General features: G+C 55.1%; 1 protein-coding gene across 3 annotated transcripts; it reads left to right on the top strand.

Annotated features, from left to right (window-relative positions):
- Positions 1 to 41: 41 nt before the first annotated feature.
- On the top strand, positions 42 to 20,047 carry Grin2c (glutamate ionotropic receptor NMDA type subunit 2C). 3 transcript variants are annotated; one of them, XM_057773434.1, is made up of 13 exons: positions 42 to 852; positions 8,251 to 8,664; positions 10,850 to 11,448; positions 11,734 to 11,848; positions 12,871 to 13,082; positions 13,233 to 13,398; positions 13,655 to 13,808; positions 14,956 to 15,081; positions 15,204 to 15,433; positions 15,760 to 15,920; positions 16,293 to 16,480; positions 17,957 to 18,189; positions 18,525 to 20,036. In XM_057773434.1, the coding sequence occupies exons 2-13, from the start codon at positions 8,266 to 8,268 to the stop codon at positions 19,659 to 19,661; spliced, it is 3,720 nt and encodes a 1,239-aa protein (XP_057629417.1). In that variant the 5' UTR covers positions 42 to 852; positions 8,251 to 8,265; the 3' UTR covers positions 19,662 to 20,036. The 3 variants fall into 3 exon arrangements, with proteins under 3 accessions (XP_057629417.1, XP_057629418.1, XP_057629419.1); XM_057773435.1 differs by lacking the exon at positions 42 to 852 and having other exon boundaries at positions 5,973 to 8,664; positions 18,525 to 20,047; XM_057773436.1 differs by lacking the exon at positions 42 to 852 and having other exon boundaries at positions 7,956 to 8,664; positions 13,236 to 13,398; positions 18,525 to 20,037.
- Positions 20,048 to 21,312: the final 1,265 nt, after the last annotated feature.

Genomic DNA, 21,312 nt, shown 5'->3' with positions numbered 1-21,312 from the left:
ACACTTCAGTCACTGGTGACAAGTCCCTTACTTGTCTGCGCTGCTGGCCTCACTGCCTGGTACCCCCAGGACAGAGAAACAGTGGCAGGAGAAAGAAGGGAGGACGGAGGGCCCTGGGCAGCAGCTTGTCCCGGGTATGCTCTGGTCTCTCCCGATTGCTGGCAGGCTTTCCCGGCCCTCCAGTCTCCACTTGGTCTATGCCTTTCCATTTTCAAGCTTCCCAACAAACCCAGAAGCCTTTTCAAAACCTACCCCAGCCTATGGCAGCTTACAGTCTCTTATGGCAGCAAGATACTGGCCTTAACTTTATAAACTGAAGGAGCCTCGAAATGAACTGGCCCAAGGTCACACAGCTAGGGAACTAAGGGCTCAAACCCAGGGTTTCTGGCAAGCTGGTGTTTCCCCCTCTGTCCCCTGGAGGCTGTCCTTGCCTCTGAGCGTCGGGTCTGGGGACAGGGTCCCTGAGCAGGAGAGAGGAGAGGGGGACAGCTGGGAGCACAGGCTGGCAGGGAGGGACCTAGAAGGGCCTGGGGGGCGCCCGGTGGCCGGCTGGGGCGGGCCAGGGCGGGGCGGAGGCGACCGGCGACGAGCTCCATCACAGTCTGCTGGTGAGCCCCGAGAGTCGGAGGCGCGCCTTTGCGCAGCCCGGGACACAGCCCCGCCGCGGGGGCCGGGCGCGGGGGCGGGCGGCATCTGGGCCGCGCCAACCTCACTGGTCCCGCCGCGCCGGGCTCCGGTGCCCGCCGAGCGCACGGCCAACGTGCCAGCTCGCCGGGGCTGCTGACGCTGGGACGAGCATCACACGGGAGGCGGCAACGGGCTCTGGGTGTAGGTGCAGCGCCCCTTCCCCGGGTGAGTGGGGCCGGGGGGCTGGCAAGTAAGGGGCGCCAACTTCGCAGGCAACTTAAGGGGCTCTGGCGCCGCGCGGGCAAGGATGGTGGAGAAAGAAGCGGGACGTCCGCGACTGTCCGGTCCGGCCAGTTCTGGGAGTCAGGGGCCCCGGGGACCACTACCCTCGAGAGCCAGACCGGTGTTGTGGACTCGGGAGCAGAGGAAGCGAGGAGAGACAGGTTTGGGAGATAGACAGACTAGCCGCGGGCGCGAGGGAAGGACACGGGCGGGCGGAGAGTCCAAGGCGTTTGTCCCTAGGGTCGTGGAGTCTCCTTTTCTTCTCCTGTCGCGGTGGCCCGGCCAGGCTGGGGACAGTTCCCGGACGCGGGAATCTGGATTGCCGAGTCCAACTGTTGCGGGTGGAAGCCGCTGAGGCAAGAAACCAGTTAGAGACCAGGACCTAGGACCGAGGCTGGGTACGAGCAGAACGCGGGGAGCTGGAAAGGACACAGCTTGGAGAGCAGGCAGATAGGGGGCTGTGGCAGTTGCCGAGCTGGTTCCTGTTGGGCACCTGCTGCGCGCATCTGCCATCCACCGAACCCCTCACTAGGGTGAGTTCTCCAAGCCCTCTGCTTGCCACTTTACCCCTGCCCCTTCCCTGGGAGCTCCTAACACTCCACCCTCTGACCTCCGAGATCAGTGGGTTTCTGGGGTTAACAGGATTTGCCCGAATGCCGATCCCCGCGCCCTGATGCCCGCCAGGTTCTGAGGGCTCCAAAAGGAGGGTGGGCAGAAAAGGCCACGGGAGAGCCTATGTCCTGGTGTCCTGGGCCCTGCAAGCACCAGTTGGAGGCTGGAAGTCTCCTGGGGCTTCTACAAGGATCCCCGACGGCTGGGAGGAGAGGCTGGGAGGAGAAACCTTAGTCTCCAGCTTGGAAGGCGATTTGTGCTTGGCCTAGGCGGGCTGGGGGAGAACTGCCAAAGGCCAAGTCACCTAGCTGGCTGCAAATCTCCCAAGGGCGTGTTTGGCGAACCTTCAAAGGTCCTGTTGGGCAAGAGGCGGAAATGCCTGCTGGGGAAGCTGACCCCATTTGCTTACTCCGTGTCCCAGCCCTCCCTTCCCAATGAGACATCTGGTATAGCACCCTCAGTCTTCAGATGGTGGCTTAGTCCTGGCCCCATCAACAACCCTCTTTCCTCCAGCTACAAGAAAATTTGTGTGTGTGTGTGGGGGGGAGGCACGGCATATTTGAAGATGCGGTTCCCACTGGTTTTTAGGAGCAGGTCCAGTTCCTGCCTCTGAGCTAGTTTCTAAACTTGTTAAGAATAAAACGTAAAAGGAACAGGTCCGTAGGAAACGGAACGCCTGGGGGTTCTCTCTGGAGGGCCATCTGGGCTGGGTCCTGACCCACAGGCCGGCCTGCCAGGCTAACTTGGCCATCCCCTGCCCAAGAGCTTGAGATCCAGACCAAGCTTGAGTCAGTGGGCTGGGGGCATAGGACTTGGGGCTTAGAGCTAGGGCTGGGTTGGGGGCGAGGAGTGCGTGGTGCTCAATTTGGCCGCCAGGAGGCGTGGCGCGGGTCCCCGCGCCCGGAGTCACCCGCCACTGCCGCCGCAACGCGAGTGTCCTTGAGCGGCGAGTGATGGTGGCCCTTCGGTGCTCGCGCCCCCTCCTCCCGCAGGGGCAGCCAGATGCCACGTTCCCTATGAATTATTTATCGCCGGCCTAAAAATACCCCGAACTTCACAGCCCCAGAGTAAGATTCCTGCGAGGGGAGGGGGCGGGGCGCCCCCGGGGGCTGAGAAGAATCAGCCGGGAGGGGCAGTTAGTATTGGAAGAGGCAGAAAGAACTCAGTGTCCCCACTAGTGTGGACAACATAGAGAGGCTGTCTCTTTCCAGGTGCCTGGGGTGTTCTGGGGCAAAAGCGAAGGAAGGAGACCACAGTAGAAGACGGTCAGATTTGGGAGGATTCCCCACTGGCAGGAATCAGCAGCCTAGGTGGATGACACTGGCTTTGGGGACCAGGGCTTTGGGAATGGGGGAGTCGTCAGAATCCCGCGTGTGTGTGTGTGTGTGTGTGTGTGTGTGAGCGTGTGTGTGTGTGTACACGGCCTTGTCAAGGACCCTGGGTGTGACTGTGTGTGTGAGTGTGTGTGTGAGTGTGTGTGTGTGAGTGTGTGTGTGTACACGGCCTTGTCAAGGACCCTGGGTGTGACTGTGTGTGTGTGTGTGTGTACACGGCCTTGTCAAGGACCCTGGGTGTGACTGGGGGTTGGTGGAAGCAGAAGAGAAGGGCCCTGAACATGTAGGGGTAACGGAATCTTTCAAGAGGTGCAGAGTGGCCTAAAGGACTGGCTATTGCTAACCTCTCCCCTGTCCTTAGGGATCAGGTGTTCAGCAAACACTACTTTAAAGTCCCTTTGAGTGAGAAGCGTCATCAAAAACGTACAAAGGTTTAATAATGGTGGGGGATCTGAGGAGGACCAGCTCAGAGCTCCACACCCTACAGGGAAAGAGCAGAGGAACCCAAACCCTGTCTTTTTCCTGGAGGTTCAGAGCTGATGCATTAAGGTTAAGGACAGAAGCCTATAGAAGGGGGTCTTAGGCTGGGCTCTGAAAGACAATGGAATTTTGTTTGGGAGAGATTTCTCTGACCTGAGGAACAGCAGGAAGCAAGGCCTGGGGAGAAAGACAGACCACCATCGTCTAGCAGGGTTGAGAATCCACGTAGGGGAAGACAGTGGGTTTGGGTTAGCTTGTTGGACATTGGGAATTCATCTGTGAGCACCAGAGAGAAGCTGCCCTGTTTGACACCTGTCACAGGAACCAGACGAAAGTTCCAGCGGCTAGGAGGGCAGGAAGCTGATGGGGAGGAGAGGCTGGGGGCCAGTGATGTGGAATGGGATGCATCTTGTGAGGAGATGCCCTGTCACGTTGCTTTGTCAGCTCAGAGACCTGCCGGATGCTGGCCTTACAGCTCTTACAATCTGCCTTCATGTCCCCCACCCCCACCCTTAATCCAGGAGGTTGTTTTCACACTGGTGGAAAGCTGGGATGGAACATCCCCCTTCAGAGTCGGGAGAGCACCTGGGCCCTTCCCCCAGATTCACATTGTTCTGGAGAAAACAAAACAGGAACCACAAGTACCAGCTGGGTGGTGGTGGCCCATCCCTTTAATCCTAGCACTCAGGAGGCAGAGGCAGGCAGGCAGATCTCTGTGAGTTCGAGGCCAGACTGGTCTACAGAGTGAGTTCCAGGACAGAGAAACCCTGTCTCAGCAAAAAATTTCTAGTAGCATCAATAATAAAAGAGGCAAGTGCTGTGTGTAATGGGCACATGTCTTTCATCTCAGCACTGGGGATGAAGAGGCAGGCAGAGCTCTGTGAATTCTAAGCCAGCAGGGGCTACATAGCGAAACCCTGCCTCACAGTAAACAAATAAATAGTTAAATAAAAGATGAAATAAAATAACTGGTGGTGGCAGCAGCAGTGATCCTTGAGCCTATGCGAGCCCCTTGCCCAGCTGGGCTCTGCTCTGGCTGGGCCCTTGGCTGGACTCCTATATAATTTATCTGACATTTTATTTTGGTTTTCCTCACCCCTTCAAACTGCTCCCTTGGCCAGGCATAAGGGAGCCATGGCCTTGGTGAAGTTACCTGTCTTTTCGTTCGTAGTTCTGGTGGGGGAAGGGAGTTAGGTACTGCTTGTGGATTAGGTTCCCCCTCCCCCGCTTTGTTTTTCTTTTTAATTCAATCTGGAATCTGAAAGGTGTGGATTCTGGCAAATGGTCTCTTGCGCTTTATCCCACTTACCCCTGATCTGTTACCCCTGATCTTACCCTTGATGCCCACAGTCTTTCACCCCCTAGCACCACGTCTACAGACTGAGTACCAACCCCCTTCCTAGCCTGTGTCTATTCCCAAGCCCCTTTAGGGTGTTGAGAAGAGGAGATGGGGGCATGATCCCTCCTCCGGCATCTGGGAGGGCCTTGCCCCTGAGGACTTTACCCTTTGCTATAGGCTCTTTCCCTGACACATTCTTTTTTTTTTTTTTTTTTTTCGAGACAGGGTTTCTCTGTGGCTTTGGAGCCTGTCCTGGAACTAGCTCTGTAGACCAGGCTGGTCTCGAACTCACAGAGATCCGCCTGCCTCTGCCTCCCGAGTGCTGGGATTAAAGGTGTGCTCCACCATCGCCCAGCATCCCTGACACATTCTTAAAAGTCAAACCTGAATAAAACTACAGGTTAATATGAAAAAAAAGAGAGAAGCAAATGAAATTTTAATAGTATGGTTTTATTATTTAGTTAATTAGTTACTTAGTTACTGGTTTTTCGAGACAGTTTCTCTGTGCAGCTCTGTCCTGGAACACACTCCATAGGCCAGGTGGGCTCCTAACTAAGAGATTCTCCTATCTCTGCCTGCCAGATACTGGAATTAAAGGTGTGTACCACTATGCCTAGTTTCATAAGTATAGTTTAACTCAATAGATCCAAAATATCATTTTAACATGTAGCGAATACAAAAATATCAATGAGGAGAGCTCGGTGGACAAAGAATTTTCCATATAAACACGAGGACCATAGTTCACATCCCCAGAGTTCATGTAAAAGCTGGGTGGACACTGTAGCTTACCTGTAATTCTAGTGTTCTGGGTTCAAAGGAAAGATTCTGCCTTAATGAATATGGTGGGGAGTAAGCCAGGCAGACTTCTGATGCCTCAGGCATCCACATGTGCATGTAGACTCATACACATTTGAACATCACACACAGACACACACACACACACACACACGAACAAACACATAATAAAGAATATTGTTGAGGCAGCTTGCATACTTCTTCACACCATCTCCAATATCCAGTGTGCCTTAGTGCTGACAGCACACCTCACTTCAGTGAGAAGCATTTCAAGCTGTGTGTGCCTGGGACTACCGCTTTGCTCAGCACGGGTCAAGAGAGCCCATTACGGCCGGGCGGTGGTGGCGCACGCCTTTAATCCCAGCACTTGGGAGGCAGAGGCAGGTGGATCTCTGTGAGTTCGAGACCAGCCTGGTCTACAAGAGCTAGTTCCAGGACAGGCTCCAAAACCACAGAGAAACCCTGTCTCGAAAAACTTAAAAAAAAAAAAAAAAAAAAAAAAAGAGCCCATTACGGGGAGACAGAGATGCAGCTGCTTGTGGCTCCCCACTGGGAGGAACCTAAAAGAACAGGATGGGCACACGGGCTTTTAAAAGAGCAGCGAGCATATGACCGTGCCCTTTGCTGCCATGCTTTGAAAGGATGTAGTCCACGTCCCATGATGGGACGTGACTCAGGATCCCCTCCCACACCCAGTCATGCCTCCGAGCTGCCATTCATAGGCAGGGGGAGATCTCCCGGGTTCTAGTGAATCTGCAGCATTCCTTCCTCGGCCGCCATCCCTCTCTTTCTACCACCTGACACTTTAAAGCCCCGACCTGTTAAACTTGATCCTGTTTGCCAATGACAACACTGTAATTGTTATCAGTCTCTTACTCCTAAGGGAGCAAGTGCTGGATCCTTAGCTGAAAGAAGGTATTGCTGGGAGGGGAGTAGGGATGCCAGGGTCTGACGGAAAGAGAAGCAAGCTTAGAAAGAGGAGATGGGAGGCTGCTGGTTTAGCATCTTCTAGAGGGCAGGGACCATGTCTCCCAGGTTAGCATCTCTCAGTGCAGCAACTCGTTCATGAAAGGTGATCTGTACACATGTGTCCCAAGTCATACTTTGTAATTGACGTTCCTTTCTGTGGTCTCCTTCGGAGACAAGAAGTTTCCTGCACACTCCCTGGTGACCCTTGCATTTCACTGCCCCGTTTCCTTCGAGAGAACTAGAGACTCTGGAGGGAACCCTGGCTGGGGAGGGGGGTGGTCACTTAAAAGGGGTGTCACATAAGAAATCAGACTTGGAACAAAAGGAAGAGAGAGGTGTAGTGGCCTGCAAAGCAGAGGAAAGGTTCAGGAGCTAGGGCTACCTTGTGAGTTCCCAAGATCCAGCCTTGGGGTGCCAGGTGCCCTGATGGGATGTTTGGGTTCACCCTGCATTTCCGTGGCCAAGGTGTGCAAATCTCCTGCATGGGGCTGGAGCGGCAAACCCACTCTGACAGTTCTTTGCCTCCCCATGGTTAGTTCTGTCAGAGGTGGGAAGAAGGTGCTGGCTGCATCCCTTGGACACCCAGGAGTCCTGTTTCTCTCACCCTCCTAGCTTTTTTGTTTTGTTTTTCGAGACAGGGTTTCTCTGTAGTTTTAGAGCCTGACCTGGAACTAGCTCTTGTAGACCAGACTGGCCTTGAACAGAGATCCGCCTGCCTCTGCCTCCCGAGTGTTGGGATTAAAGGCGCGCGCCACCACATCCTGCTCTGGCTCTTGGTCTTGATCCAGAATGAATCTCTGTAGCAGACAGACGTGGGCCCTTAGGTTAGATGTTTAAAAGATCCTACACACCAGCGACGAGATGTGAAATAGCAGATGTAGGTTGAACCCAAGCAAGTTGGCCTTGACCGCCCTGCTTAGGGGGCAGTCCTAAGTGAGCTTGCAGAGGGGAAGGTGACAATGGCATCCACGCTCTGGAGGAGTGGATCTGCCAGGCAAAGGCAGAGGGCCAGAGGCTGGCTCTGCAGCAAAGCCGAGCATTCTCAGCCATCGTATTTGTTCTGATGAGGGATAGATGCCAGATTCAGTTCGGCTGTAGTGTGCACTGGGCCAGGGCAGTGCTAAGAACTGCCTTTGCTTCATCTGACAGAGGCGCTGTCGCCCACAGGATAAAATTTGCTGATGGTGGTGACTAGCTGGATCTCTTGTTCTGAAAGTTCAGAAAGGCTGAGTGACCTCTCAAAGGCAGCACAGCTGGGGCCGGAGAGACGGCTCAGTAGCTGCAGAAGACTGTAGTTTTATTCCTAGCACACACACCTGGCAGCTCACAACGACCTGGAACTATAGCTCCGGGGTCTCTGACTCCACCGGCAGCCCCACACACGTACAGACCCCTACACAAACACAGACAGCCTCACGTAAGTTCGTAATAAAGCTTTTCGGTTTGTTTTAAAGCTCACACCGCTGTGAGTGGCGCTCCTGATTTGAGCTCAGCTCTGTCCAGCTCAGCTCAGGGCTCTTGAACACTAACGTTCCAGCGTCTTTGCTAGAGCGGAACCCAGGTAACTGGGTTTGGGGACTGCGACCTTTCTAGCTATTTATAAATAAGGGTGACAAGCCTTGTCATGGCTTCTGTTTCTCCAAGGTGCCCTGGGGATGCTCAGCTAACCTGTCTCTTTCTCTGTGTCTGTCTGTCTGTGTCTCCCCGTGGTGGGAGGTTCTCTCTTCTCTGTCCTCTGGCTGTGTGTTCTCTGGTCCTTACCTCCTGTCTGTCTATCTACCTTTCTCTGTGCCTGCCCTGGTTTCTCTACAGGACCCTCCAGTGGACATGGGTGGGGCCCTAGGGCCGGCCCTGCTGCTCACTTCACTCCTTGGTGCCTGGGCAGGGCCGGGCCCAGGACAGAGAGAGCAGGCAGTGACGGTGGCAGTGGTGTTTGGCAGCTCCGGGCCACTGCAGGCCCAGGTCCCTACTCTTCTCACCCCCCAGAACTTCCTGGACCTGCCTCTGGCGATCCAGCCACTCACAGTTGGCGTCAACAACACCAACCCCAGCAGCATCCTCACCCAGATCTGCGGGCTTCTGGGTGCTGCCCGTGTCCACGGCATCGTCTTTGAGGACAACGTGGACACCGAGGCAGTGGCCCAGCTACTGGACTTCGTCTCCTCCCAGACCCACGTGCCCATCCTCAGCATCAGTGGAGGCTCTGCTGTGGTCCTCAGCCCCAAGGTGCCTGTCTAAATTCTTGTCCCTTCCTCCTTGAGCCCAGGGCCAGGATGGAGCTAGGGTCCGGGACTGAGTTTGGACTAGGGAGAAGCTTAGGTCTTCAGAAGCTGGGGCTGGATAGGACTGAAGATGTCATAAGGGTGTGTGTGTGTGTGTGTTTCCTTGCTCCAGAGTACCAGGGCTCTGAATTGCTGTCGTATTTGTCTGGATGAGGTGGGCAGACAGCCTTCCAGTGTGGTGGCCTGGCTACCTACTCTGCTTCTCCACTCATTGGTCAGGTCCTAGGCCCTTTGGACACTGAGAATTCATATGTAGGGTATAGCATGACAGGGCCAGATGACTGCTCCGGGCATGGGAGAGACAGGCACACTTGGTGCCCTGGGGAGAAAGTCCCCAGCAGAGATTCATATAAAATTCCAAGTGACAGAGGCATTTTGAAGGACAGACAGGCGCCACCAGGGATGGAGTCTTACGGGACCTGTTTGGATAGGGTGATGGTCAGGTTTCAGCAAGTGATGTCTGCTCTGAGGCCAGAGGCTAAGTGGGAATTGGGAGGGATATAAGGATCTGGTGGGAGCCTTTGCTGACAGAGAGAAGCCTGGAGAAGGAGGCGGAACTCGCCATTTGGGAAGCATTTGGCTTTATTCTAAGTGAGGGTTGGCCAAGGAAGGCAATAAGGGAGAGCACTGGCTCGGTTTGCTTCCCTTTCGTTGCTCCTTCATCACAGAGAGGTCTGAGAAATATATACAGAAAGAGAATAAAGACACAACACCCACCTTCCGTCCACCTTGGCCCCCCTCCCTCCCCACTCTCCTCCCTGCCCATCGCTTCCTCCGCTGTGGTAAACGGACCCAAAGTTCCAGACGGCTTATTATCCCACCCATAAATATTTCAGTGTGTACCTCCAGCAGACGGGAGCTTAAGAAAAGTAAAACCACCATACATTCTCACATCTAAAATAAATAATAAAAGTTCCTCAGCCTCCTCAAATATCCAGCCAGTGGCCACACTTCCCCACCGCCTCATAAATGTCATACATGTTTATCTTTAAGTCTGTTTGCTTGGATCGGAAGCCAAATGAGGTTCACACATGGTGGCTGATGGCTCCAAAGTCTCCACCTTTGCATGGTCTCTCTTTGAGATAGGATGTCACCTGTATCCTGGGCTATAGTTTGGAACTTGCTGTGTACAATCAGGTTGGTCTTGAACTTGTGGCCCTCCTACCTCCCAAGTGCTGTGGTTACAGGCATGGGCCACCACAGCTTGCTTCTCTTTTAGTTAAGATGTGGCTATTGAAGAAACTGAGTTTGGGGCCTATAGTTCTCCCCTGCCCCAACTTTTTTGTTTTGATTTGTTTTTGTTTTTCGTGACAGGGTTGCTCTATATAACGGCCCTAGCTGTCCTGGAACTCTCCCTGTAGACCAGGCTGGCCTAGAACTCACAGAGATCCGCCTGCCTCTGCTTCCTGAGTGCTGGGATTAAAAGCCTACGTCACCACCGCCTGGTTTATAGTTCCCTTTTTAAAAAAATAAGATCAGAATAAAGACAATGAGGAGGCGTCTTGGGAGTAGCCGTAGTGGCCCCTAGGAGACCTTAGGAGAAACGGGTCACTGAAGCTGGCAGTGCCTGTGGACTTTGGGGTGTAGAAGTGATGTGAAGGGGTAACTTTGTTGCTGCCGGGACCTAGGCTGGGCGGTGTTTCCTGTTATCTATCTCTGGGCCTGGCAACAGCTTCCGGGACTTTGTTTCTCGGCTCTCACGGTACTTGAAGAGTTCGCATTGTAATTCCAAGATTCAGATTGGTCTGGGCAATGCTTCTTAAACTCAGAGTCTCAGGTGGAATCCGGAAGAGCTTGCTCATAGGCAGATTCCAGGCATCACCCTGAAATTCTGTTGGATGCCGTACGTGTCCGGGTGCAGCCAGGGCTTCTGGGTTTCTAATAAGTTCACTGATGGTGCTGAGGCTTCTGGTCGGTGGTCCAGCAGGGTCAGGTTCGGGGGCGGGAATTTTAGTTTGTAACATTCCCCAGTAAATCCAGTGGGCCACGGGGCTAGAGTTCCCCGGGACACTGAGCCCTCCCCAACCCTGACTCCAGGGTTTCAGGAGCAGGGAAAGGTGGGGGCAGGGGCGCAGGGCGAGGTTCATTCCGCCCCGCCCCCACTAAGGCCCGGCACGTCCCGTCCCCAGGAGCCTGGCTCCGCCTTCCTGCAGCTGGGCGTGTCCCTGGAGCAGCAGCTGCAGGTGCTGTTCAAGGTGCTGGAGGAATACGACTGGAGTGCATTCGCGGTCATCACCAGCCTGCACCCGGGCCACGCGCTCTTCCTCGAGGGCGTGCGCGCCGTTGCCGACGCCAGCTACTTGAGCTGGCGGCTGCTGGACGTGCTCACCCTGGAGCTGGGCCCGGGTGGGCCCCGAGCGCGCACTCAGCGCCTGCTGCGCCAGGTCGACGCTCCCGTGCTGGTGGCCTACTGCTCCCGCGAGGAGGCCGAGGTGCTTTTCGCTGAGGCTGCACAGGCTGGCCTGGTGGGGCCCGGCCACGTGTGGCTGGTGCCAAACCTGGCGCTGGGGAGCACCGACGCGCCCCCGGCAGCCTTTCCGGTGGGCCTCATCAGTGTGGTCACCGAGAGCTGGCGCCTGAGCCTGCGCCAGAAGGTCCGCGACGGTGTGGCCATCCTGGCCCTCGGTGCCCACAGCTACCGACGCCAGTACGGCACCCTGCCTGCTCCGGCTGGGGACTGCCGAAGCCACCCCGGACCTGTCAGCCCTGCTAGGCAGGCCTTCTACAGGTAAGTACCTACCGGTCATGTGGGGCACTTCAGGAGACTTGAACGGCAGCGAGCTTGGGCTCCCGTTCTCTCACCCTCTGTCTCCCACTAGCATATGCTAGGGTCAAGTTACTTTAGGACTCTGGGTCTTAGCATCTTTATCTAAAGAAGCAGTGGGTTTGGAACGGTCCATGGGGTCAACACAGGGAGACTTAAAATAATAAACACATGCATGAATGCCCTTTGATGGTGGTAGTATGGGGTGTCCTAGGCACATCCTGACCCCTCTTTGCCTCACCTCCCTAGGCACCTACTGAATGTCACCTGGGAGGGCCGAGACTTCTCCTTCAGCCCTGGTGGGTACCTGGTCCAGCCCACCATGGTTGTGATCGCCCTCAACCGGCACCGCCTCTGGGAGATGGTGAGATGGGGGTGAGCCCAGGGCTCTCTGTTTCCTATTATTTCCCCCACAGCTGAGCAGAGTCCCTCTGTTCATGGCTCAGCGGGAACTTCCTTCACTAGGAAATCTTTTAGGCCTCCCAGATGCTTTAGGACACCCCCCACAACCCACGGGCTCCCAGAACACCCTGCTTTCCTTGTACCGCTGAACTTAAGCATTTTGGCCGCATAGTCCTGGCCCTAGAGGGGTGACCTATGTCTAAGCTGACCAGCTGGACATGTAAATAATTGGAATAAGGAAAGATCCGTGCTTGAGTACAAATGCATGCAAAACAACACCAGGCACGGGGTGATTATTCATGCCTGTAATCCTGGTACTCAAGGGGCAGAGGCAGGAGGAGTGCTTCAAATCCCAGCCCAGCTTGGTCTATGTGATTTACATAGCAAGTTACAGGCCAGCAGGGCTACAAAACAAAACAAAAACAACCCAAGATGGCGAGTAGAGAGGAAGACAATTTATTTTGCTTTCAAAGGAAGAAACTAGAAAAGCCATTGCTGAAGTCGGGATGTTTAAGTTGGTCTGTAGAGCACTGAGGAAGAGCCCAGTAGGAAAGGGTGCTAACCTAGTGTAGACAAAAGGCTGTTAAATGATGCGGTGGATGGTGTGGGGGGTAAGAACAATGGGGTAATGTTGGACATGAATGTGGCTGAAGACTTTGTGCTGATGTCATGGGAAAGTGAGCTTGGGAAGACAGCCTGAGCTTTAGGAAGGTGTTTTGGGTCAACAATGATGTGGTGATAACCTTGGAGATCGCAGGACCTCGAGGAGGCTTTGGGGAGCCTGCCCTGTGCATGTGTTCAGCCCTTGGCCTGCCTGTCTGTCTGTCCATCTTCCACTGCCTCTGCCCAAGCCTCCCAAATCTGTCTTCCCTGGGTATTTCTAGGGTTGGTGGCTTTGGCAGACGGTCTGCAGAAGCCCTGTCTGGCGACTAGGGATGGGGAGCAGTACCGCGGGTTCTGGCTGAGGCGGATTGTCCTCTGCAGGTGGGGCGCTGGGATCACGGAGTCCTGTACATGAAGTACCCAGTATGGCCTCGCTACAGCACATCTCTGCAGCCCGTGGTGGACAGCCGGCACCTGACGGTGGCCACCCTGGAAGAACGTCCCTTTGTCATTGTGGAGAGCCTTGACCCTGGCACGGGTGGCTGTGTACCCAATACTGTGCCCTGCCGTAGACAGAGCAACCACACCTTCAGGTCCGGTGTGAGCTGGGGGCTGCCACGGCTGGGTCAGCTGCTGTGTGTGTGTCTCGTGCTTGGGTAGGGGGCGGGGTCCATACGCCAGGCTGGGAGGGACAGCTGGGGCTGAGAGCTGTGCCGGGTTCTGACTTATGGTGGGGGCTGCAGCAGCGGGGATATAACCCCCTACACCAAGCTCTGTTGCAAGGGCTTCTGCATCGACATCCTCAAAAAGCTGGCCAAGGTAGTCAAGTTCTCCTATGACCTGTACCTGGTGACCAATGGCAAGCATGGCAAGAGGGTGCGCGGCGTGTGGAATGGCATGATCGGGGAGGTACGTTAACCCCAGGTTCAACCATGGTGTCAGCTGGGGCCACCCTTCTTGCTGCGAGATTTCACGTTTCCCTTAGCCATGTGGTTGTGCAACTGGGCTGTCAGCTCTGCAGTGAAGTCCTGGGAACTGAGCTCTGAGGACCCAGGGAGGGAGTAGCCGGTTTCCACTGTTGGCTGCTGGATGCACTTCCTGGATAAGGACTGGGGAGGATGCTGAAGTCCCTGGGGAACCTCTTCAATCTCCTCCTGACCCCTAGGTATACTACAAGCGGGCAGACATGGCCATCGGCTCGCTCACCATCAACGAGGAGCGCTCTGAGATTATCGATTTCTCTGTGCCTTTCGTGGAGACGGGCATCAGCGTGATGGTGGCTAGAAGCAATGGCACTGTCTCCCCTTCGGCTTTCCTGGGTGAGCTTTGGGTGGCCAGTGAAGGCTCTGGGCACAGGGATCCAGGGGTGGGAGTGAGGGAGGGTTGAATGGAAAGGTAAAGTTTGAGGTGGACCCTCCAAGCCCAAAGCATGTTACCCTCGAGAGTCTTAGAGGGTGGCGGGAGGCTAGTGAAGGGGAAATGGAAGGAACGATGCTAATGTCAGTGGACTCTGAGCCAGGCCAGGGTGAAAAGAACCCGGCAGGCTAATGGAGCCACAAGGGAAGGATGCGATTGGCAGGCTGGCTATGGCTGTGCTGTTGGGATAGGCCATGGGGCAAGGATGAAGCATGTGGGGGCATGAGATAGATGCTAATGGTTTTCTTACTCCATTAGGAACTCTGAATTTGGGGGGTCAGCCCCATTGTGCCAGGCCCCCAGCCAGGTTACAGGGTTACAACAAACAACTAAGTTCCTTCTCTTTTCCAGAGTGCCCAGTGGGAGGTCAGGCAGGCTTGTAGCCTGAGAGCTGTGAGGACAGGGGAGGGGCTGAGAGCTGGCTTCGCTGGTGTGAGATCCCAGCTGGGCGGCTTTAAGAAAGTCACAGAGCTGAAAGTGGTGGCGCGTGCCTTTAAATCCAGCATTTGGGAGGCAGAGTCAGGAGGGTGTGTGTGAGTTCAAGGCCAGTCAGGGTGAAACACACACACAGCCTGAGTGTCAGAGAAGAGACCCACCCCCACTTCCTAGGATGGCTTTCCCAGCAAAGGTTCAAGTGCTCCAGATAGCAATGGTTCTTAATCCAGGGGACAAACTCTGAAGGGCTTGGGTTTTAGTGCCCACGTTAATGGGATGTGGGATAAGACTTGCCCTCAGGGGGCTAGAGAGATGGCTCAGAGGTTAAGAGCATTGCCTGCTCTTCCAAAGGTCCTGAGTTCAATTCCCAGCAACCACATGGTTGTTCACAGCCATCTGTGAAGAGGTCTGGTGCCCTCTTCTAGCCTTCAGGCATACACGCAGACAGAATATTGTATACATAATAAATAAATATTAAAAAAAACCCTCCTCAGTAATGGACTCTGCTGGCCTACAGCAGCCCCCTCTTTGCACGCGTCACCGGTTGTTGCTGCCTAGAGCTGTTGGAACGGGGTGGGGCCGAGATCTCTGAGCCACTTGCCTTGTTGTCCCCAGAGCCCTACAGCCCTGCCGTGTGGGTGATGATGTTTGTAATGTGTCTCACGGTGGTCGCCATCACCGTCTTCATGTTCGAGTACTTCAGCCCGGTCAGCTACAACCAGAACCTCACCAAGGGCAAGAGTAAGCTACTCCATGGGCCTGGGTGGAGGGGCAGGTTGGCACCGCCAGGGAAGAGGCTCCCACCGGGCTACGAGCCCTTTCAGTGGGTCAGGGAAGTCCCAGCGCTCACCTCTCACCCCCAGAATCTGGAGGACCATCCTTCACCATCGGCAAGTCCGTGTGGTTGCTGTGGGCACTGGTTTTCAACAACTCTGTTCCCATCGAGAACCCCCGGGGTACCACCAGCAAGATCATGGTCCTGGTGTGGGCTTTCTTTGCCGTCATCTTCCTCGCCAGCTACACGGCCAATCTGGCAGCCTTCATGATCCAGGAGCAATACATCGACACTGTGTCGGGCCTGAGCGACAAGAAGGTCCCTGGGCCACAGCCAGGTGGAGGGTGGGGAAACACCACGGGTGGGGACAGACCTGGGATGGGCAGGCACAGGACAAACAGTCTGGGGAACCGGAACTAAGGCCGAAGCGGGAAGAATTTGGGGGCCTGAGGAGAAGGAGCCATGACAGTTCAGGTCCACAGCCTGAGCGGCCTTGGCTGAGTCTCCCCTGACTCAGGCTTCTGTGTTTCCGTTTGTAAAAGACAGGGGAGGCCTGGGCTGTGCAAGTCAGACTTGGGGACTGGGACTCTGCTACCCAGAAGGCTAGATGAAGAGGGTGGGAGTGGTTTGCTTTCTGCCTATAGTTTCAGCGGCCTCAAGATCAATACCCGCCCTTCCGTTTTGGCACGGTGCCCAACGGCAGCACGGAGAGGAACATTCGGAGCAACTACCGTGACATGCACACCCACATGGTCAAGTTCAACCAGCGCTCGGTGGAGGACGCTCTCACAAGCCTGAAGATGGGGTGGGTCCCCAGTCCCGAGCCCTCCTCTGCCTCTAGCTCCATGTCTAAGCACCCTTAGGTGTCCCTTCCTTAGAGACCTAAGCTGGGGACAGTGGAGCTTGGGGAGGGAAAAGGGGGTCTTGAGGCAGAGTGGAGTGGAAAATGAAAATAGGTATTTACCATATGGGCCAGAAATACAGGTGAAGGGTGGACCCTAGTTTGAGGTGATTATAAAGTTGCAGGCTCTTGAGGGCACAAAGGGATGAGCAGAGGGACTTATATTCTAGAGCAGAGCATTGGCTGTCCTCTCTGAGGAGCGAGGAAGGGGTAGGCTCCTTGTTCAGGTCTCTCCCCATATGGGTCCCTGGTCCTGAGGGCTCAGCCTGTCTCTAGGAAGCTGGACGCCTTCATCTACGATGCTGCTGTCCTCAACTACATGGCGGGCAAGGATGAAGGCTGCAAGCTGGTCACCATTGGATCTGGCAAGGTCTTTGCCACCACTGGCTATGGCATTGCCATGCAGAAAGACTCCCACTGGAAGCGGTCCATAGACCTGGCGCTCCTGCAGTTCCTGGGGGACGGTGAGCACCATCGCTTTTAGGGTCCAGGAAGGGACCAGGGTGGACCACAGAGCCTGTGGTTATCAGCATCTCCATCATTTCTGTGTGTACAGAGTCTCAAGGGGAAGGCTTCTTGGGGTGTGGATGGGGCAGTTGGGGTGCAAGTATATGAGCCCTCAGGAAGGGATGACTTGTAAGAGGGAGCAAGGATCAGAGCTGGGGGTTCCCCAAAAGGCAAGAAAGGCAAGAGAGTTACTTGGTGGGGGTTCTGAGTGACTGAGTTGCCCCAGGCACCTTCTGGTTTTCCTGGATGTGTACTTCTCTCATCTTGAGATTACCTGGGGTGGGACCAAACTTCTGCTTACTTCCAACCTAGAAGCAGGCTAGCCTTGGCAGCAGGGCTCACTAGTTGGAGTGGCCAGCCCAGCCTGCTCTAAACCCAGAGAAAGCTCTGAGTTTACAGTTCCAGGCTTAGCAGATAAAATGTTGTCTGAGTTTGGTATGGGGGTGTGGACATCTGTAATTGTAGCACTTAAAGAACCCAGGTAGAGAGATCATGAGTTTGAGGCCAGCCTGGACTATAAATCAAGAGCTTGTCTCAAAATAAAACAAAGCACACTCCATGCCTTGGGGCTGCAGAGATGGCTTAGTGGCTAAGAGTATGCACTGCTCATGCAGAGAGCCTGAGTGTGGTTCTTAACACCCACATCAAGTGGCTCATAACTAACTGTAATTCCAGCTCCATGGGGACTGGATGGCTCTGGCCTTCATGAGCACCTGCACTCAAATAGTACCCATGCATAGACATAAATATACAATGTTAAATTATTAATAAATCTATTGTTTATTACATTTATTATTTTTAATTAGAAATAAATTTACTAAATTTAATTAATACATAATTAAAAATAAATCTCAACAATCCCCCATAATCTTGAACTCAAAATGCTGTCAATACCATAAATTCTGTGTAATATGAGAGCAAACAAGAGTGCTTGCAGTCACCCAGGGGCTCAGCACGAGCTTAGCATGTCAGTGGTAGCGTATGGTGAATGAATGAATGGATGGATGAATGAATGAATGAATGCTAAAATTTAACCAATTGGCAAGCCTTTACTGGCAGGCATGGTGGTGTCAGCCTGCAATCCCGGCACTTGGGAGATGGAGGCAGAAGGATCAGTAGTTCAAGATCTTCCTTGCCTACTCTCAAGTTTAGGGCCTGCCTGAGCTACATGAAACCCTGTCTCAAAACAAAACAACAAAAACAAGACTTTACAGGGCAGATAGGAGTGGGCGGGTAAAGGGCACAAGACTGGCATTGATTCTGCAACTAGCTTCCCTCTGCTTTTTCTTCTTGCTTTACTGACTGCCCCTGTCCCGCCTCTGCTGCCCTGGTCCCCACTATGAAACAAGGATGTAGAGCTTCCTCTATCCGGGCGCAGGGAGAGTGTTGGTGGGCTTGTGGTGGTCCTGAGTCTTGTGTGTACCCTCTGCCAGGAGAGACGCAGAAGCTGGAGACCGTGTGGCTCTCGGGGATCTGCCAGAACGAGAAGAATGAGGTGATGAGCAGCAAGCTGGACATCGACAACATGGCGGGCGTCTTCTACATGCTGTTAGTGGCCATGGGGCTGGCCCTGCTGGTCTTTGCCTGGGAGCATCTTGTCTACTGGAAACTTCGCCACTCAGTGCCCAGCTCGCCCCAGCTGGACTTTTTGCTGGCTTTCAGCAGGGTAGGTGCCTGCCTCTTCCTACACAGGTCTCGGTGTTAGGGACAACAACCCAGCTGGCTGCAGACCCATTTACAGATGTCAAACTGAGATCTTGGGAAGAGGCGTGGTTTGCCAGCAAGGTGGGGCTTTGAGACCTCTGTGCCACTTGCTAGAAAGTGTGGAGAGAACGAATAAACCTGATACTTCATTCATCTGCCAAATAGCACATTGCCTGACACTCAGGGAGCACACAGTATGGGAGTTTAAAAGATGTTGCTGAGAACATGGTGGGGGTCAGTGGTGGCTGGTCCCTGAGAAGAAGGCTCAGCTCATGGCCTGTCTCTCTTCTATTGTAGGGCATCTACAGCTGCTTCAACGGGGTACAGAACCTCCCCAGCCCTGCACGGCCACCCAGCCCGGACCTCACAGCAGGCTCGGCCCAGGCCAGTGTGTTGAAGATGTTGCAGGCGGCTCGAGACATGGTGAACACCGCGGATATGAGCAGCTCCCTGGACCGCGCCACACGCACCATAGAAAACTGGGGTAGCAACCGTCGAGCACCTGCTCCCAGCAGCTCAGGCCCGCGGTCATCCACCCCGGGTCCTCCGGGACAACGGAGTCCCAGTGGCTGGGGGCCTCCCGGTGGGGGCCACACACCGCTAGTGCGAAGGGCCCCGCAGCCTCCCGGCTGCCCCGCGACGTGCGGGCCGCCTCTGCCTGAAGTGTCCCGAGCACCCTGCAGGCATGCTTGGGATGCGCGGTGGCCAGTGCGAGTTGGGCACCCTGGGCAGCACCTCTCGGCCTCCGAGCGGCGCGCGCTCCCGGAGCGCCCCCTGTTGCCCGCACACTGCCACTACAGCTCCTTCCCCCGAGCTGAGCGATCCGGGCGCCCCTACCTCCCGCTCTTCCCGGAGCCCCCGGAACCCGACGACCTGCCCCTGCTCGGTCCGGAACAGCTGGCTCGGCGGGAGGCTCTGCTGCGTGCGGCCTGGGCCCGGGGCCAGCGCCCTCGCCATGCTTCCCTACCTAGCTCGGTAGCAGAAGCCTTCACTCGGTCCAGCCCGCTGCCTGCCAGATGCACCGGTCACGCCTGTGCCTGTCCCTGTCCCTGTCCCCAGAGCCAGCCATCCTGCAGGCATTTGGTTCAGGCACAGTCGATGCGGTTGCCGTCCTACCGGGAGACCTGTGTGAAGAGCGTACCGGCAGGGGTGGCCACCTGGCAGCCCAGACAGCACGTCTGCCTGCACACCCATACCCACCTGCCATTCTGTTGTGGGGCTGTCTGCCGTCATCCTCTACCCTGTGCCAGTCACAGTCCCTGGCTGGTTGGCACCTGGGAGCCTCCATTACACAGAGGCAGGACCCTGGTGCTAGGGACAGGCTACAGGGACAGTGGGGTGCTGGAAGAGGTGAGTAGGGAAGCTTGTGGGACACAAAGTTTTCCGAGGTCCTGCACCTGGAGGCGAATCTCCAGCCTGGAATCGGAAGTGTGAGGTGCCCACAGGCCTGATTCCTGCTGGATTGGATTTCGTGGCCGAGTTTGGCCATGTTTGGTGGGCAGGCAAGTGTGGGCTTCTCTGGCTTTTCCTTTGAAATCCTGGCCACCAGGACCCCAGTGAAGGCGATGTCTGCCATGGCCAGCTTGTGATCGTAACAGGCTCAGGTCCTGGTGTGGGCTGGGATCTTGCTCAACACACAACCTTACAGTCACAGGGAGTAAATGGGTCCCTGTCCTGGTGCCAGCCAGTTCCTAGTTGTGAACTGCTGTGGCTTTGGGCTGGGGACACAGAAAATGGAACCGGAGAAGGGGGTGGGGCCATCCCACCCCTTGCTCCAGGAGGCTGGAATTTCTTCTCATTGGAGCCATTAAAGCGATGTTTTACAGCCCATTTGGTCCAGGCTGCCTCATTCTACATCCTGGAGGGTGCCCAGTACAGCCTCGGGTGTGTTCTGGGCTGGACATCTGCTTATAGTACGTGGACAGCTCCACCTAGGGAAGCCTTAGCTTCAGGGGTGTCTTAGAGCCAGGTAGAAATAGGTGAGGTTGGGGGAGGGGGAGGCTCCCGGAAGCATAAGCCATTTGGTATTCAGGGCCAGTTCCACCTATTTTGAGACAATTCTGCTCAGTATGGGGGCTCTGGGGGTGATGGATTGAGTTCATCACTTGGTCTCCCTGAAAAGGGAGGCTCTTGCTGGCAGGGAGAGCAGCTGTCTTGACAGGCTAGAAGACCTCCCTGGGAGACTGACAGTGTCACAGCGGTAAAGGCCACAGAATGTCTGTTTGGGGAGTCTGCCAAGCTTGCTTGGGGCCTAGCCCATGGTCTCTGGAAGGTGGGCATAGGTACCATTCTGGGTCAGGCATGGTTCAGTCTCACTGTGCCGAAATTTTTCGGGTGGGACAATCTGCCCATCTGTCCAGCACCCCAGGTTCCCTCTGGGGTTCTCAGCAGAGGACCTTGCATTGTCACATAACACTGGTCCTGGGAACCTCTGCAAGAACGGCTTTCACCGTCTTTCAAATTTCCCCGTCAGCAGTTGACATCTATTCTCCAGCGACTGTGAAGGGAGCGAGCGTTGGTAACGGCTCCAAACGTGAAAAGCATTACTGGGCCAGGCAGACCCTTTTGTACTGCTACGATGTCAAGCTGGGGTCATGCTGTCCTCTATAGGGTAGGTGGGATGGACACTGGCAGATATTTCTTCCACGTGACAGAGGGAGGCAAAGTCAGGGAGGGGAGTGCTGGGTACAGCACCCCCTGGAGCCCAGTGTCCTCGGCCACAGTTGCTCATGCCGCCTCTTCAGCCTCTGACACCACTGCTTGGCTGGGGGCCACTATAACCGTGCCTTTTTAGTTTTGTTTTAGAGAAAATGGCAAGGTCAGATACATTTCTGTCGTGGTCGGAGTCTGACCACCCTAAGAAGGGGTAGCCCCCCTTTATTATGGTCGCAATCACTGACTGCCTTAGGGCTGCTCACAAGGTGAAACCAGCAAGCAGCAACAGGTGGAGATGGTGAGTCTAGGTGAGGACAACACTGCTCCCGGGAAGGGAGCTTGACATTGGACCCCCCCACCCCAGACAGTAGTGGCAGGGCTAATTGACACCCTGCAGTTTCTGGATCTGGGTCCTTGTTTTCCCATCCTC

The sequence above is a fragment of the Chionomys nivalis genome, chromosome 7, assembly GCF_950005125.1.
Source record: "Chionomys nivalis chromosome 7, mChiNiv1.1, whole genome shotgun sequence".
In the NCBI taxonomy this organism is placed as follows: domain Eukaryota; kingdom Metazoa; phylum Chordata; class Mammalia; order Rodentia; family Cricetidae; genus Chionomys; species Chionomys nivalis.
This window is presented reverse-complemented; position numbering and strand designations above follow the sequence as displayed.

What these genes read in the sequence shown, in the direction of transcription:
- Grin2c (XM_057773435.1), top strand. Translation starts at nt 8,266, where the DNA reads ATGGGTGGGGCCCTAGGGCCGGCCCTGCTGCTCACTTCACTCCTTGGT. An exon ending in CTCACAAGCCTGAAGATGGG is followed by an intron (nt 15,921 to 16,292) that starts GTGGGTCCCCAG and finishes GCCTGTCTCTAG; the next exon opens with GAAGCTGGACGCCTTCATCT. An exon ending in TTTTGCTGGCTTTCAGCAGG is followed by an intron (nt 18,190 to 18,524) that starts GTAGGTGCCTGC and finishes CTTCTATTGTAG; the next exon opens with GGCATCTACAGCTGCTTCAA.